This window comes from Acanthochromis polyacanthus, chromosome 17, assembly GCF_021347895.1.
Source record: "Acanthochromis polyacanthus isolate Apoly-LR-REF ecotype Palm Island chromosome 17, KAUST_Apoly_ChrSc, whole genome shotgun sequence".
NCBI classification, from domain to species: domain Eukaryota; kingdom Metazoa; phylum Chordata; class Actinopteri; family Pomacentridae; genus Acanthochromis; species Acanthochromis polyacanthus.
Window position 1 is genome coordinate 15,379,892 of NC_067129.1, and position 16,810 is coordinate 15,396,701.

Genomic DNA, 16,810 nt, shown 5'->3' on the forward strand with positions numbered 1-16,810 from the left:
AGTCACATGCTCAACCCTGTGCAGATGAAACACTGATCTTAATGCAACACTGAGCAGGAGAGGTCCTTAAGTCAGTTCTTCTCTATTGGTCTGCTGCAACTCTCTTAGTAGCTAAAAAAGCCCTGTCAGATTAGCTTCATCAGCACCACCTGTCATCTTCCAAATGTGTTCATTTGAATATCTCAATGTTATCCAACACTTTTGATTAAATTAGAGTGGATACTGTTAAACCTGCTCCCACTGGAATTGTCCGTGGTAAGACTCCTCTCTTTGTTTTCAGTCAAATTTTGTTCACCAGTTGGAGCAGCAGAAGTCGGACATTTCATCACTTCATCCATCACTTTGCTGTTTTGACTTCTCTGGCTAGTTTTCACGCCTTTCTTAACCACAGCAGTGACTCAGGTTTGTGGGAAGCGTGTCCTTTGCAGTCGGTTTAAACTAAATATCAGAGTGGCTATTCTCCCGCAAAACACGTGATTGTATTGTATGCCAGATCAAAGCTCAGAATTTGAAATTTTGCAGCTAAGTTGAACTATTTGCAACTTTTTGGGTGTGGTATATGCATGAATGATGAAAAAAAATCTAGTACAAGTATATTTTTGGCCATAAAAAGTTTTTTTTTTAAATCACTATGTATGCAAGCTAGGGTTGCAGAAATAATTGTTTTAATAATCACTTTTTCCATTTGATACTTTTTGGGTTCAATCAATGTAGCCTTAACAAAAAACTCATAATAAACTTTATTTAAACAGAATAATGAAAAATATTAGAAACTGTGAATGTTTTTCTGCATCTATTCTTGTGTTGCATGCAATATTCCTTGAAAGAATCTGACCTGTGTCTCTGCCACGGTCCAGCTGGTAGTGCTGAGGTTCTCTCTGGTCCGATGCAGCGGCCAGGATGGCGTGCAGCCCGCTGTCCCTGGGAAGAGTGAAGCTGCGGGGTTTCCCTCCTGCCTCTGAATCGATACTGGTCCTGAGGGGCAGTGGCAGCGCTCTGTACTGCTCCTGCAGCAGGCTGCGCTGTGCTGGCAGAGTGGACTGCCGGCGGTACTCCATCGCCAGTTGGTCCCTGTCCTCAGATAACAGGGATTCCTCCATGGGAAACGTCTGGAGGTAGTGCATCCTCGTGCTGCTGTCCATCTGGTCCTGCCACGAGTTTCGGTGGCTGCTCGTCTTCGGTCCGGGGGAGACGCCGTTATTGCTGCTGCTTTCCTGAGGCTCAGAGTGGAACTCATCGTGAGAGGAACGAGACTGAAAAGTGTCGGAGGAGGAGAGATGGCCACGTTTGGGTTCCAGGTAGGGACTCACCTAAACACAAACAGACGGATGTTAGTAAAGAAAAAATAAAAAGGGCCATTTAGGAGGATATCTAGTGTATGTTTGAAAACTCAGGGTGACAGACTCACTGAGGACGCTCTGGGATAGGTGTCATACGGTGGTGGTGGACTGTCCTGTTTGGGCATTGAGGGCATCTCCATGTCCTCATGATCACTCTCACTCCAGTAATCTGTCATGAACAAACCCTGTCATGCTAATTTTTCTAGGCAGAATCAACCTGCACAAATAAAGTTAGACTAATCACTTTTGATAAAAAACTGGTACAAACCACACGCAACTTCCGCTCTGATTTATTGGGTCAACTTTTAAAGATCACAGTCTGATTCAGCGCTCTGACAGAACTACTGTAGCATCAAAGATGATGTGGTCGAGGTGTGATGCAAAAGTTCAAATTCGAATTACAGTAAGTGTGAAAAACGATGAATCTAAGATGTGATAACTTCCTGTTTAGTCTTGTGAAGGTGTTGGTTTGGATCTAATTTAGAAATTTGTCTGTAAAGGCAGAAGCCCCCCTCTACATAAAACCAGTGATGAATCTGCTCTCACCTGCCCACATTTGTAATGTTTCTAAGTGGGCAGCTCGTAATCGTACATGGGTTAGTAACATTATTTCCTGTCTGTCTGGAAGAAGCCAAAGATGCCAAAACTGTGAAAATAACAAAAAAATTAGCATTTATATTCAGCATTAGACAGAGATAATCTGATGTGACGTGGAAGTTAAACGCCTCTGCAGCTGATCAAGACATTTGTTGAATTCTTTACATCAAATCTTGTTTTTTGGAGTTATTGCATCAGTTTACACAAGATGATGCAACGTTATCATTTTAGAGCTATTCAATTCTCTGATCATTTATTTAGAATTTGCATCAAATGTGACATTCATCAAACAGTAGGCTGGAAAAAACTGACAGCTCATCTACCAACTCATGACTCTTTGAACTCATAGCAAACACATAGCAAATGTGTGTTAACTTTTCATTGCAATATGAAGTCCTGCACCTCTGTGGAAATTGCCAATCATGACTAAAAGAAAAGAGAGAATTTTAAAAATCTCTTCAGTGCAGTTCAGTTTTATTTATTTATTTATTTTCTTCATTTCTATTTTACCTGTTTGTTTTGTTTTGATCAATTTAAATGTTTAATGTAGCGCTTTGAGTTTTTGCTAAAATGAAAAGTCCATTACAAATAAAATGTAGTATTATTAGAATAAAGTTTGAATGACTGAAATTAAAAATAATCATGAAAAAATGAAATAATAAAAATTGAAAAAATATTCTGTAATAAAAACCTGGAATCTACGTGTACAAAATGTTTGCCAAATGCCCACAGTCCTTATGAACAGTGGAGAAATGATTGCTCTGCATAACAAAAATATTTGACGTCTTGGAATCAATTTCATTTTTTTAATCCTTGTCTCTTATCTGCTCAGTGTAAACACAACCTGCAGTTCATCCTAGATTAAGGTTCAGGTTCCTGAAAAGAGTCAATCATGACTTTCCACTTGTATTGAGGAAGGCAATTCTTATTTATTTTTTTGTTACATAATCTGATTACTAGAATTTTCCTAAATTATACAAATAAAGGGATTTTGTTGAAGCTCAGATGTGGTTAATTTTGCCAACTAGACTTCACATCAAACGTGATTAGTTCATGGAGCATCTGAAAGTTTAAATTCCAGCCCATCTTTCTTTTCTTACAGCTTCTTGCTCTGTTTAAAAGTTTTTTTGTTTTTTTTTACAATAGCATGCCTTTTAAGCCCACTGGCAGGTTTTGAGGGTCAGATGAATCGATTTTACAATCTATATATGGACATAAAGAAAAATATTTATTTCTGCTCAAAAGCATACACATTATGCTCAGCGGTGCAGATCTGACATGATATTAAACAACTTTTGTTTCATGTAACAGATGTGATATTTATTAATCAGTGATTAATTAGGAAAATATATTTTTAAAGACATATCAACTAGAAAAGTAAATGTGTTAATAGAATGTTTTCATGTGTTTGCTGGGTGTTAAAATCATGGCATGACGGAGCCGAAGTTGTCGAAGTGCTGTGACGGAAAATTAATGCTGTGAACCCGTGAAAGCAACAGTAAAACGCTGCCAAGTGAAGGCTGGCAAGATTTTTATCTACGCATTTGTTCTAATTCACTTATATATGTTTTTTCAGTCTAAAAGTGAGAGCGTGACGTCCCAGTCGCAGGTTTATATAACTGTTGACCGGCAACAGATGAGCAAATTTTTGCAGCGCCACGAACACAGACTGTGACTAATCTCACCTTGGTCCTGGTGCATTTTCTCCTGCTCGGAGTAGCCTGCCACCGCCATACTGAGACGACTGAGCCACCTGTGGGGGAGATAACAGCCGTGACGCACAGCAGTTCGACATCCAATAAAACATCTTGCTCTAGTGTGTGTGTGTGTCTGCGTGTGTGTGTCTGTTTGATCAGTCGTCTTACAAAACTATTCAGTGTGAAAGAGAGTGGGCAGTCCGGTAAGGGGGATTCAATTTCCGGGCAGTGGGGGTTTATATGCAGAGGCTGGGGGAGTTTGCAACAAGGCTATCAAAACCTCATTAACTCACCGCGACATGTCGTCTACATTTTCCGCAGCAAAGTAGAAGGTTTTTATCTTCGGATGGCAAGCCTTGAAAGCGCTGAAAGGAAGCCAGTTCAATCATATGTGAGCACAAGAACAAGGACGTATAGCGCACATTAACATATGAATAAAGCCGACTGCCAAGATACACTGACACATGATTACAGTAATTGAGACTGACACAACAACAGCAAGATTTGCATCGTGAGAAAAAATGCTTTTTGTTATTTAAGGGAGTTGCACAAGTCAGTTGCACTAAATGCGCGTCAATGTTCATTCAGTCACAGCGATTAATCCAAAATATGAGTGTCAGAATTAAGAAAGATACACAAACATGAGCCATAATTATGAAACAGAACTCTTTCAGAATAAATTCATATCAAAGCCATCAAATATGCTAACAGTTTTTAATGTCTACATGCAGTTTAGCACAGAGTGATTACTTCAACTGTCATAAATTGTTTCTAAATTGTCAAGATTTGTAAGAATGTTCGTTGGATTCTTTAAAATTTAAGCTCTAAGAAGGTTAAAATCAGACTTAAACCTGAGTAGAAGTTAGTTTCACCTTTTGGCATTTCAGTTAAATATGCAAATATTTATTTTCTTCCCATAAAACTCACATCTACTTGCTTTGATTCCACATTCATCTGACTGCAGTAGAGCAAAAGGAGGTAGCTGATGAGGATAGTAGATGTAGTATTTTCAGAGGGGCCAAACTAGTCTGTCCCTTCTTTGTGTAGCAAAACAACTTATGTCAAGCTGACATTCTTTGCTTAAGCCAGAAAACGAGAAAAGCCTTAATTATCCTGCAGACTGGTTTTCATGTGCCGTTTGACTCCCCTTTTTATCTTCAAGCTTTCCCTTGTGCCCATTGTCAGTGTTCCACTCATCACCAGTATCACAGCCTCGATCTTTCTAAAATTTCTCCCCCACTAAAGCCATGTGCACTTCTACTGGACAGATTTACAGCCTTTCTCTAGAATATAGCCAAAGTCCAGAAAAGAAAACATAGTTGTCTTTTGAAATATCGCTGTTAAAATGTGATTTAAACATCCCCCTGTGTTAAATTTTCAGTGGAGTCACTTTTAAGAGATCTGTTTTATAATACAATTGCACTTCGTACTGAGAAATAAACTAATCTACATCATCCATTATTAGCACAACTGCTGCTTCAGATCTGTATTCATAATTCCAGATTTAAGCCAAAACTGCTGATCTCATGTCTTCTTGTCAGAATACTAAAATGCTGCTGGTTTATAGACCAAGTGCGTTTTGTTCTACAGTCAGACATCCTCCCGTCTTTTTGCACGGCCACTCTGTCCCCTAAGTTGTTCTATCAGCTGTATGCAAACACTTTTTTTAAAAGAAGTAAATACAACCCCTGCAGCAAACAGAAACGAGCCATTTCCACTGCCAAGAACCAATTTTGCACAAGACTACCTCTGCACTGATTATATATGCACTGTGCAAACCTTTCCTCACAGCTTTCTGAAACGCATTCTGAGAACTGTGCATCTAGTTTTGGCTAATTCCGTGGTTAAATTAAGAGAAAAAAACTTCAGGTAAAAACTCACAACTTCCTTCTGCATTCAGTCGCACGGTCAATCTTGAACTCAGGCAGGCTGACGAAGCCCTCGGCCTTCTCATCCTGAGACAAGCAAAAGCTCGGTTAAAGATCCACACGGCGAGTAAAGTCACAACGGTGTCACAGAAATCACTGCATTCACCTCTTCATTCATGTACCAGTACAGGCACGTGTCTTTCAGGATGAACCAGTACTTCTTCCACTTCTGCGAAAAATAGGTTTTCGCATCTTTCTTTTTCCACAGCCAGCCCTGACAGTCCCCCTGACCCAGGTCCCTGCAGGAAATCCGTCGCTTGCTGATTGAAGACATCGGACTTCCAGCTGCAGGCGCCAGCCAGGGAGAGGGGGACAGAAAACACTTCTCATGAAACACCTGCTCATGTTTGGGTTCGAGTGAACGCGAGCACTCAGGAATAAACGTCCCAAATAAACAAATGCTCCTACCTTTACTCTTCTTCTTTGACCTGGATAGCAGTGAAGATCGCTCAAACACCTGCGAATTAAAGAAAGAATGATCATAGCAACGCTGCAAGATCCTTCTTCTGCAAGAAAATAGTTACTTTTCATGAGAGACTGACGTGATAAAGGGAAGCAGAGTCAGAGCTGGATGTGGACAGGGACACCTCCATCTGCAGGGCGGGGACGAGGGTGTAATGGGTGGGACTGGCTCCTCGCTCAGTCTTCCTCCTGTTCTGACTCAGGCTGCGGCCCAGTAAAAAGTTCTCCCCCGAGGCTTTGTCTTCACTGGCAAACCGCAGCAGGGAATTCTCTGCAGTGACACAAACTCAGCACTGAGCCCACTTCATGAAATTAACTGTAATAACTTGACTAAATGCTTCATGCACCACATTTTAGCAACCTAAACCTGAATTTAGCATCTAAAACAAATACCTTTCTCGCTCATCTGATTTTATCTGTGCAGTTTTTTTGACCACTGTGCTGCTTGTGATCAGCAGAAAGTGACATTTCAAAAGACTTCCACTACGGTATTTGAAAGGCGTTAAAACATCTACAGACGAAGGCTGTTGTCAGGCAGGAAGCCCTCAAAACTTCCAAACACTGTCTCATGCAGATAAATATAGCGCCATCACTTTTTTTTTGAAAAGCCCCAAAGGAGCAACACATCACCACCATCCCCAGAGGAAACAAACACATCACTCAAGTCTTTCTTTGAGACTGAAATAAAGCAATTCAGTCTCCTCCCACTCCATTTACCACCTAGCTCCATAGTCACCAACACAATGTGAAAATCTCAGGGAAAACGTATTTATACAGTTGCCAGAGCAACGGCGCACTTTTTATATCCAAACACAGAGAAAGAGCAAAGCAGAGAGAGAAGAAGGAAGAGAGAAGGGATGAAGGGAGAAAAGGGAGCATCGATAGATTGTGAACATATGGAGGAGAAAGAGGCAAGAAGTGATATCGAGCATGTTATCAGTTTTGACAGGCCAGCTCATCCGTCTTCTTTCTGGCTCTGAGATCTGAGAGGGTGAGGATATTATGAGATATCCTCCCACTCACCTCAGCTCCCTCTGTCCCTCTCTGCCTCCCTTTTCTTTTTCTCTCCTCCCACTCACCTCTCCTGCTCTCTCTCCTCAGCTTGGCCAGGTCTTCGTTGTCTCCCACCCAGTTGTATTCCACCGGCATGGAGATGGGCCTCAGCCTGCCTGGAAGAAGGAGGCGCAGGGAACGTCAATATCTCGCCGTTGCCCACACACACACACGCACATGCACACATCAAGAATCATCTAGAAACATAAAGATGTCACATTTTCAGGGATCTGAATTCGACAGAGGTCTTACTATAGGTGGGAGTGCTGCCCCTGCGCACCGATGACACCTCCTGGTTCTGGTCGTACTCGTAGCAGTACAGTATAGCATCCTCCTCCACCAGGGGAAATCGCCGTCGACATTCCTGGTCCAGGTAGGAGTTTGGTGACTCAGATCCTTCAGCGACATGGACGTCCGTTTGAGGATCGTCTTCTGGCAGATTCCCCTTGTCATCTCTTCGGTAGCAGAAAGCAATTTTAATGCCAGTTAAGGTTTGGACGAACATCAGAGAAAAGAAGATGCAATGCTACCATGAAAATAAATGCATCATAAAGTGAAAATTTATTTAGCAAGTGAAAAACTGTTTTTAGTTTGAAGGACAGTGCCGTCAAAAATCTATATATTCATTCTTGTCAACAAAACCAAAAATGTGTCAGTCCACCACTCAATACTTTCTCACATCGTCAGCCTGTCTCGGACTCTCAGGCCCAAAGCCATTCCTTCTACTGAATATGTTGCAGTTTTGTTAATCTAATTTCCTAAAACACCTTGTTGCTCTACTTTTCCAGCAAACATTACAAGGCTTTACTTGAGCAGTTCTTGTCAGCAGGTTCAGTTCATTGTTGGTTTTGGTCATTTGATGGGGTTTGTTTGTAATAAAATTATAGAATGTCACATCCTTTAAAGATGAGGTAGGTCTTACTTTTTCAGTAGATTGTAATTCAAGTGATCTGGGAGGAAACTAGACTTCTACACATCCTCTTGGCAATTAAAAACTAGCACATGTTCAGTGATATTAGCCATTCATAAGTCTTTTCAGATGAGACCAGGTGAGCTAGAAAAGTCCACACTGGGGGAGGACATGGGGGCTGGATGGGTCAAACTGAGGACTTCCACTCTGGAGAGAGTGGTCTGACATCTTATTTCAAAGTTAGCTAAAAATGTACAGTATAACAAGACTAAGAACCTAATGATGTCTCGCTTATACAATGTTCTCCACATTCACCAATTCCGTTTGCTTTGGTAGGTTGCTCACATTTCTAAATTAGCACAGAGTACAGCTGAGGCTAATGGGAATGTCCCCAGGTTTTAAGTTAAACTACAATCTTGATTTGGGAATGGTGCCTGACAAAAAGTTGGAAGATCTTAAAAAATAAGAATGTGAATGTGGGATAAAATTTCATGATAATAGAACTGATAATTGTTGAGATATTTAAGGCTTCAGCAAAGTGACACATCAACGGAGAAGTTGAGGTTTAGGTACACTACCAGTCAAAAGTTTGGACACGTCTTCTCATTCAATGGTTTTTATATCATTATTTTCTACATTGTAGACTAATATTGAAGACATCAGATCTATAAAAGAATACACATGGAATTATGTTGTAAACGAAAAAGTGTTCATCTTCAGTATTAATCAACAATGTAGAAAATAAAACAGATAAATAAAAAGCACTGAATGAGAAGGTGTGTCCAAACTTTTAACTGGTAGTGTATAATAAAGGCGCTCTGTGCAGATATATTTACATTCACTGTTTCTGACCTAAATACATTGTGTGCATTCATGAGGTCTGACAAATATGAAGAACGCACTTCTGTCCTCGTAAATCACTTGAAAAGCCGTTTTTTAAAACACTCTTATTCACGCACTGTTTACATCCAAGTTTGCTTCCTGTTCCAGCTGCCTCTTTCTCTCTCTTTGTGGGTGTTTGAACTGCTGTGTATCAAGTTGCATGTGTGCTCATTCTTGTGCATGTGTCTCCTTTTGCACGTGCACGACAAAAATAAAACAAGAATCCACACAAAATAACTTTGCGCCGCTGAGCTATTAGTGGCCAAAAACTTCATATCTGGCAAGGCGAGCACTAAATGTCAACCTGTGTGTTAGTGTTCACCTGGGGGTGTAAGGTTTCTGCCGGAGGAGGCGGGATGAAGAGGTCCTGCAGGGCACAGCTACTCCTCCTGGATGGAGTGCTTAAAGTGCTGGTGGGCGTCGCGACGCTGCTGCTGGGGCTCTGAGGGAAGATTGGCTGTGTGTAAGTGAGTGTATGTGGATGTGTGAGAGAGTGTGTGAAAAGGCAGAGAGACAGGCAGACAGAGAGAGAGAGAGGGAGAGAAACAGTTACAGGGATTGACACAATGAAAATTTGGAGTTCACGGCAGTTCAGCGCAGTCAGAGACCGACCGACCGCTCGCTCCGTTCAGACTGTGCCTCTGAACATCTCAAGCGTGAAATGAGCAGTGTACTGTACGTTTCTGATGCTCCAGTTCTAACTGGTGCACAGAAGACGGCAGGTCTGGGCATCGCTCTCATTGAGGTCAAGGAAAATCTGGTCATAGCCTACATACTCTGTTAAACACTGTACTCGCAAATAGATTGGTCCTTGTTTATTTCGAATTTCTAGGACAAGATTGTGCATCTAAAGCCTTCTAACACGACAATATAATCATCTTGTCACATTTGCTGTCTCAAAAGACGGAGCTACAAATGCATCATCTTAACTTGAACAGTCAGAGAGATGTAATCCAATCACAAGATGCGTGTTTCGCAGTGATTAAACATGGACTTGCAAAAAGCTTTTTCAACAATAGAATACTGATTAGTCATAGCTCAAACTATGCTAATATGCTGCGTAACTCACAGCTAACCAGAGCCAGAGATGTATAATCAGGCGCTCTGTGTGCTCCATCATAAAACCATTATGTTACTGCAGGGCTCCTACAGCACAATTTTCTTTTCAGTTACTTAACCGACTACCTTGACATTCTAAATTTTAGTCACATCTCAGATCAGAAAATTTTACAGTTTCCCTGTTTTTTTTCTCAGCCTCCTCATCTGTCCTTAAAATTGCCAGCAGGAGAGCAAACTCGATTTAGGTGGAGAAGAAGAATGAGAGGGGGAGGACGCTGAGCAGGACTGCGCTTCAGGGCCTCGGGGGGTAGAAAACATTTTCTCTGGAATGGGACTCAAAGAAAGGCTGGACTACTTTAATACGCGTCTCTCTCATTTCCACCCATTCTGGCTCCGGCACACGATCCTAATAATGTGATTGGTTTGGCTAAAGTAGGACAACAGATGCCACGTAGGGCTGAAATGTTAGCGTGAATGAATGATGCTGGAACCTCCAAGCAATTAGTTGCAAAGGGAACTCTTTTAATAAATGTAGGATTTAAAACCTGTATTAGAAATGCTTAATAGTTGATAAAAGTTGGGTTACTGTTGCAAGCATCCATTCATTCATTCTCTATACACCGCTTTATCCTCACTAGGGTCACGGGGGAGCTGGAGTCCATCCCAGCTGACTCGGGCGAAGGCAGGGGACACCCTGGACAGGTCGCCAGTCTGTCGCAGGGCCTGTTGCAAGCAATACCTCTAAAATACAAACATTTAAAATCTTTTTTAGCTATTAAAAGTTAAAGTCCAAAATAATTTTTCTGAAACTGAACACTCTGAGTTTAACTAATGTTTGTTTTATGGCTCTTTTAACCCTCGTGTTGTCCTGTGGGTCAGATTCACTCGTTTTTAAAGTTTGAAAATGTGGGGAAAAAAAAATCTATTTTCACAGTGAAACTTCTGATGTCCACATTTTCAACATTTTTGGGAAATCTTTGAATGTTTGATCTTTGAGTTTTTGAGTGGAAAAAAAGAAATGTCAAAAATGTTTTGTAAGAACATTCCAGCGAGTTTTGCTGGATTTTGGATGATTTTTATGTGAATGTTCTTAAAGAAAATATTAGAAGTTTTCCTGATATATATGGAATCCTTTTAGATATTTTCAGTATTTTTTTGAAGATTTTTGCTGATTTTTTGAAAATATAGTATAAAATAATTTTCTTGCAAATTTTGGATGATTTTATTTAAGTTAAATAAAAAAGGGAAACTTTTAAAGAATTACTGGAATTTTTTTTCCCAAAGGTTTTGCAAATTTTCAGAAATTTGAGGATTTTGTTGCTGAATTTTCGGATTTTTTTCAGGCAACGAAACAAAATGTTTTGGTGTATGTAAATATAGCAACAGGAGGGTTAAAAGATTTTTCAGGTTGTAGTCGTGTCTTTATTTAAATTTTTGGTTATTTATTGACTGATTTGGCTCCTGGGTTTTAGTCTTTTTTTCAGCAGTACAGAGATAAACACAAACAACACATATAACATAAATATGCACATAGAAATGGGGATGAATCGACTGTATCAGACCGTATCTGTGGAGCATGAAAGCAGCCATCATACCTGCAGAGCCAGCGGTTTCCATCTCATGTTTTTGAGCAGCGCAGGGGTCGATGTGAGCGTGCTCTGAGGGCGTTTCTTCAGCGTCAGGGTCACCCCTGCAGGGTCCCCACGCAACAAGTTCACCAGGTTCTTCAGCTGCCAGCCCACCTAGCAAACAAGAATAGCTTGATGAGGGTTTCCTCGGCACACGCAGGCATCTCCATGACTCAGAATACAGAAATAAAATGCTGATAGTTCAATTTAAGCATACAATCGCTAGTGACTCGTGTAGTTTATTATTCAGGTGTTGTCCACACATGACTTTTCTTTATGACTAACTGACTCTCAGCTAATTTTATCCAAGGTGCTGTTGTAATCGTTATATTAAAAACACGCATGGATCCTAATGGATGAGATCTGCAGCACAGCCGGCAGTCTCTGAGCTCCATGTTGATGAAGATGTTAAACACAAACTTAAATGCCAAAAGGCATCTTGTGCTCCTCCTGACATGTCGTGGTAAAGCCTGATGCTGCGAACAGCTGCATGCCTCGTAAATAGTCTTTAACCCACTTTTAATGATATTTGGCACAAAAAACATCCCGCCCAGAGAAACACTCTCTGCTGAACCAAATATGCCAGGTCCAGTTTGTGGTGGAGAAAAAATTAAAAAAAATCCTCTCCTGCTTGGCTGACTGCACTAATTTCAGCTCATCTTGTGTATTCCATGCAGCCCGAGAAGCATTTTTCAGCCTCTGACCTGGCAATCACTTTGTTCCTTTCCAAGCAATTTTTCACCTTGACAGCCATTACACAGAAATTCTTCACAGAGAGCGCATTAAAGAGACAGACAACCTAAAATAGACACATTTAGATTCCAAAGCTTTATTCTGTGATAAAAAAGACTGTTTTGCTGTGTCTGGTCAAAGAATGTGTTTATTTAAAGCAGTAATCCCTGATTTTCAGCTTTTCTTCAGCTACTGTTCAGCCTTGTTAAAGAAGCCGTCTGCTTGAAAAAATTCTTATAAAACATCAAATCAATGGATTCTTCTTTTTTGTTTCATCTCCAAAGGGGATTCTGATAAAAGTCTTTATTGTTAAAATGTACTGTTCTGTACGTAGCGATTTTTATAAGCTAGAAGCTTTCCACATTTATTGACCATCCCCACGCTAGAAATTCAATCCATCATAGCTGACTGGAGTTATTTATTTCTGACACGCTGTCTAATCTTAGCGCTGCTCCACCAAAAAGCTCCAAATGATCTTTTTCTACATGTGTCTTCAAGTTAATCTCAAGAATGCTCAAATCCAGTGAACTTTGGTCTGTGTCTCATTACTGGACTGCTCCCAGCTGCCTTAATTAGAAATCCCTCAGCTTTTCCAAGCATGTCTTCTTTCCTTGGTGGTGTTTTTTGAACCTTGACGTTCATTCTACTGTCTCTCGGGCCTGAAGACTTTATTCCTTGCTTTTACAGTTAGACCTTTTCACAACTTTTCTTTCTGGCTGTTGTTTTATCTTCCTGTGAGAAGCCAGTAATTGGGCCACCACAGACACATTTGGTTCAATGCAGTTTTCTGCAAAGGTGTTCTGAATCCCCGAAGGGATTGTTGTGAACAGCCGCAATTTGCTCATGGGGGTTGGGAGAGCAGACGACTACCTTAAACGTATTAAAAAGTATTTACCCTGGTTAAGGCAGTCTTTATGAGTGACAGCACAGCTTCGGATGAGCAGACATGTCAAATGTGTTCAGATTCACTCAGCTGCTGTTCATTCGACAAGAGTCGCAGCAGGACATCTTTGATGCAGCGCCACGTCTCCAGCATCCATCTGAGAACACCTGTGCACCAGCTCAGCTACCACATATTATACTGTACAGTATATAAAGCATAATAACCTACATTTTTACTGTTTTCCCAGCTTGTTTATCAGAAATAAACAAGCCCATTTGTTGTACATCTTTAGAGGAAGCAAAACATGAGCCAATTTATAGACGTCAATTAAGCTGCCACTTTAACAAGCTGCTGCAAATCAAACTGTGAGAGCATTGCAGTAATTTATATCAGAGGGCTGTTCCATTGTTAATGTTTTAAATTACGCTGCCGTGACAGGGTGAATATCTGCCTTTAAAGGTCTGTTTGGATACAGTTGGTTTGCTTTGGTTCCCATGAGGAGCATGCCACTCACATCTCCCTGCTCTCACTTCTGGCAGCCTTTAAACCCCACACGCTTCAGTGAAATGAAAGAGTTTTGACACCCGAATCAACTGTGTGTTTCCACTTATTCCTCTAAAAATGCATTCAGTGGGTGAGCAAACTGACTGAAATGACCCTGACTTGAGCTGGGTATTATCATACATCCGCTGTTACACGCACAAGCAGCAATTATTTTAAACAAAGGATGCTAATTTAAATTCTGCACCGCAGGAAGTTTTCCCTGTTGTTTCCACTCAGTTTAAACTCTGCATATGCACCTCAGCAACAGGCACTTTGAGCGGTTCCATCATCACCGGCAGAAAACAATGGAAGAACAATTATTCTGGCTGATTAGTGTTCAGTTGAAGCTGAGCACTGCTGAGAACAATGATGGGTCATCAAACAGCTATAATAAAAAATAGAATGAACAGCAATAAGAGAACAGCAAGAGAGCTATAATGCCTCCAAATTCCTCATCATTCGCTTTCTCTTTCACTTGAAAGTAAAAGGATGTTATTTCTAAATCATCTCACCAGGTGAATCCCAACTAATCGAGAGGTCTAATTATTAAGAGAAACATCCGTGTGGGTGTACCACAGGTGTCAACGAACTAAAACAGAAATCACACTGAAAACAGTGATTTTCACAGGTACTTTTCTGAACAAACACCTCTTGATTGCTTTCAACAGACCGTCCGAGTGATGCTGTGATGTGCAAAGAAACAAATCCAGTCCTCAAAAAAACCCTCCCAACCAACGTAACTTAAGAAATAACAGCAGTGGTTCTCTGTGGGATGCACTGAACTACATATGTGCACAAAGGACTGTATGTAAAGGAAGGGCAGACACCACACACACATATCTGAGGTCGGGATTCTCTGTGTGCAAACAAGTACAGTATGTAGGAATTAAACTGGCATTTGCATAACAAATCTGCAAATGCAAATGAAAATGCATATAAAAAGATTATGCAAATTCAGACAGCAAGCATAGAAAAGACACGCCGGAGAGAGTTTAAAAAAAAAAGAAACAAAGCAACATGGTCTACCACTGTCTGATGATTGACCTGGATGACTTCATCTCCAGCTGGATTTCTTACAGCGGTCGGCCAGGGACTGATGGAGAAACAGAGAGGCAGAGTCATTAACTGCAGCAGCAATTCACCATCATGACAGATACACGTGTCTGTGGCACAACTCAATCTACAAATTACACCACAACTGAATAACAATGAGGCGAAGATCTACAAAGGTGAGCACAGAGAGGCTGTACTTACTCCTTCTGTCGTCCCAGTGATGACATGCAATCCGTCATATGTTGATTTGATATACATGCCCTGTGGAATGAAGCAGCAAATAGAAATTACTACCTTTAAAGCAAACTTCAGTGTTTAAGTTACAAATTAAAAGCATCTCATCTCAGTTCAGCCACACAGTTATTTGCAGAACAGACCATGGTTGTGCATATCTGCAATTGCATTTTTTTGCAAATCACAAATGCAAAAGCTCCCATTTTTAATCTGCTTGCAGCCCATAATGGGAAGAAATCAGGATTTATCTCAATTATGTTTTATATTCTGAGCTCAGATTTTGCTCAGAGAGATTCTTAAATAACTACAGGAAAGTCTAAACTATCCATGGTGGTACGTTTCAAACATACAAGACACAGTGTGAGTTTATGTCATGCAGTGAGTTCCTCTCAGGTCCCTCCAAGCAGATTAATCAAACACGAGGATTATTTGTCTGCAAAACTGTTGGTCTGTTGCAAAAAAAGATAAAAGTCAAAGCTTTCACTAAAAGGGGTCTAAGTGCTCACAAACACACAACCAGACTCACAGCACACGCATAACTGTGTCGCACACACAGTCATACAGATACATAGAAGCAGCATGCCAGTCTTCAGATGAGTGGAGGAGATTATTTTTAGGCCACTTGGCCCACTGTTGTGTTCAGGTTTCACTGAACGGATGAGAGAACTTCCATGCCCAATGCTAGCATTGTGTGGGGGTGGGGCTCTAACCGTGGCCCCGAGCAGGGATCTAGTGCCTGAGTGTAGGTCAGCGGGAAGATGGAGCCCAACAAAGTGCTGATGGATGTACAGTGGAAGCAAAGACTCTCCTCTGCTGCTGAACACGTCACCACAGCTTTCTTAAAACACATTTATCGGTTGTTGCACCCCAATTGCATATATAGCTGTTTGTATTTCACTCATTTCGACAAGCCTAACATGTTGTTTTCATGTTGCATATTATCAGATGACTCACATGCCCACCAGCTCAGCAAAACCTAGTTCTGGGACAGCTACACTGAGCTCCATAAGACACTAGACAGTACAACAGCACACAGTGTTTATGGTCAACCTCAATATTCCTACTCTTTTTAAATGAAAAACCACACTACAGCTGATGTTTAAAGTGCCAGTTGTGCCATGTTGGATACTCTGGACGATGAATGAACCTCTTGGAACAGGGACACTCCTTCTATAAGGTCGTGATTGTAAATAAGAACTGGTTTTCAATCGGCCTACCTGTTCAAATAAAGGTTGATTTAATAATGCAATTTCTCAGTGCCTCAAGCACCTGAGATAAATTTCAATTTACCAGAGTCTCATTGCACTAAAACTACCTGCATACCTCACAGGTAAATGTGTTTTTCTAATATGGGTCAACTGACCCTTTAAGGAAATATCTGGTGCACTTGGTGACTTCACGGCTCAACTAGAATTACAGCCTTATGGTCATACATGTCCGCCAGTCAGTTACATCATAGTTTGCATTTATGTCTGTCCATGTAATATATGCCATGAAATCTTAGAAGGAATTCAGTAAAAGGAACTGAGTGCTTTTTTCCCAGTGAGATTCTAGACGTTGCTGCAAAGAAGTTACAAATCCTCAAGTGTGAATGCTTCACACACACCTTCAACTTCTATGCAATTACCAGCTTAAAGATGGGAACCAAAGATCAGTGTCACTATTGCATTACCTTTTAAATTTGGTTATAATTAGCTAATCACTATTTCATTTCATTCATTTCGTGACGTCAAACTGATGTTGACCTTTGACTTTTTGGATGGTACTAAATGTCACCACTTCATCATTTTGACTTCACTAGACATTTGT

General features: G+C 40.7%; 1 protein-coding gene across 1 annotated transcript in view; it reads right to left on the minus strand.

The window, feature by feature from the left end:
• LOC110947069 (connector enhancer of kinase suppressor of ras 2) overlaps window positions 1-16,810 on the minus strand; it is a 34,684-nt gene that overhangs the window by 6,551 nt on the left and 11,323 nt on the right. The window contains 16 exon segments of the mRNA XM_022188546.2: window positions 836-1,310; window positions 1,409-1,509; window positions 3,623-3,690; window positions 3,928-3,999; window positions 5,516-5,589; window positions 5,669-5,847; window positions 5,971-6,019; window positions 6,105-6,295; window positions 7,104-7,193; window positions 7,330-7,532; window positions 9,192-9,205; window positions 9,207-9,326; window positions 11,524-11,670; window positions 14,741-14,783; window positions 14,785-14,807; window positions 14,969-15,028. Of these exon segments, the coding sequence (XP_022044238.2) occupies window positions 836-1,310; window positions 1,409-1,509; window positions 3,623-3,690; window positions 3,928-3,999; window positions 5,516-5,589; window positions 5,669-5,847; window positions 5,971-6,019; window positions 6,105-6,295; window positions 7,104-7,193; window positions 7,330-7,532; window positions 9,192-9,205; window positions 9,207-9,326; window positions 11,524-11,670; window positions 14,741-14,783; window positions 14,785-14,807; window positions 14,969-15,028 (1,909 nt within the window).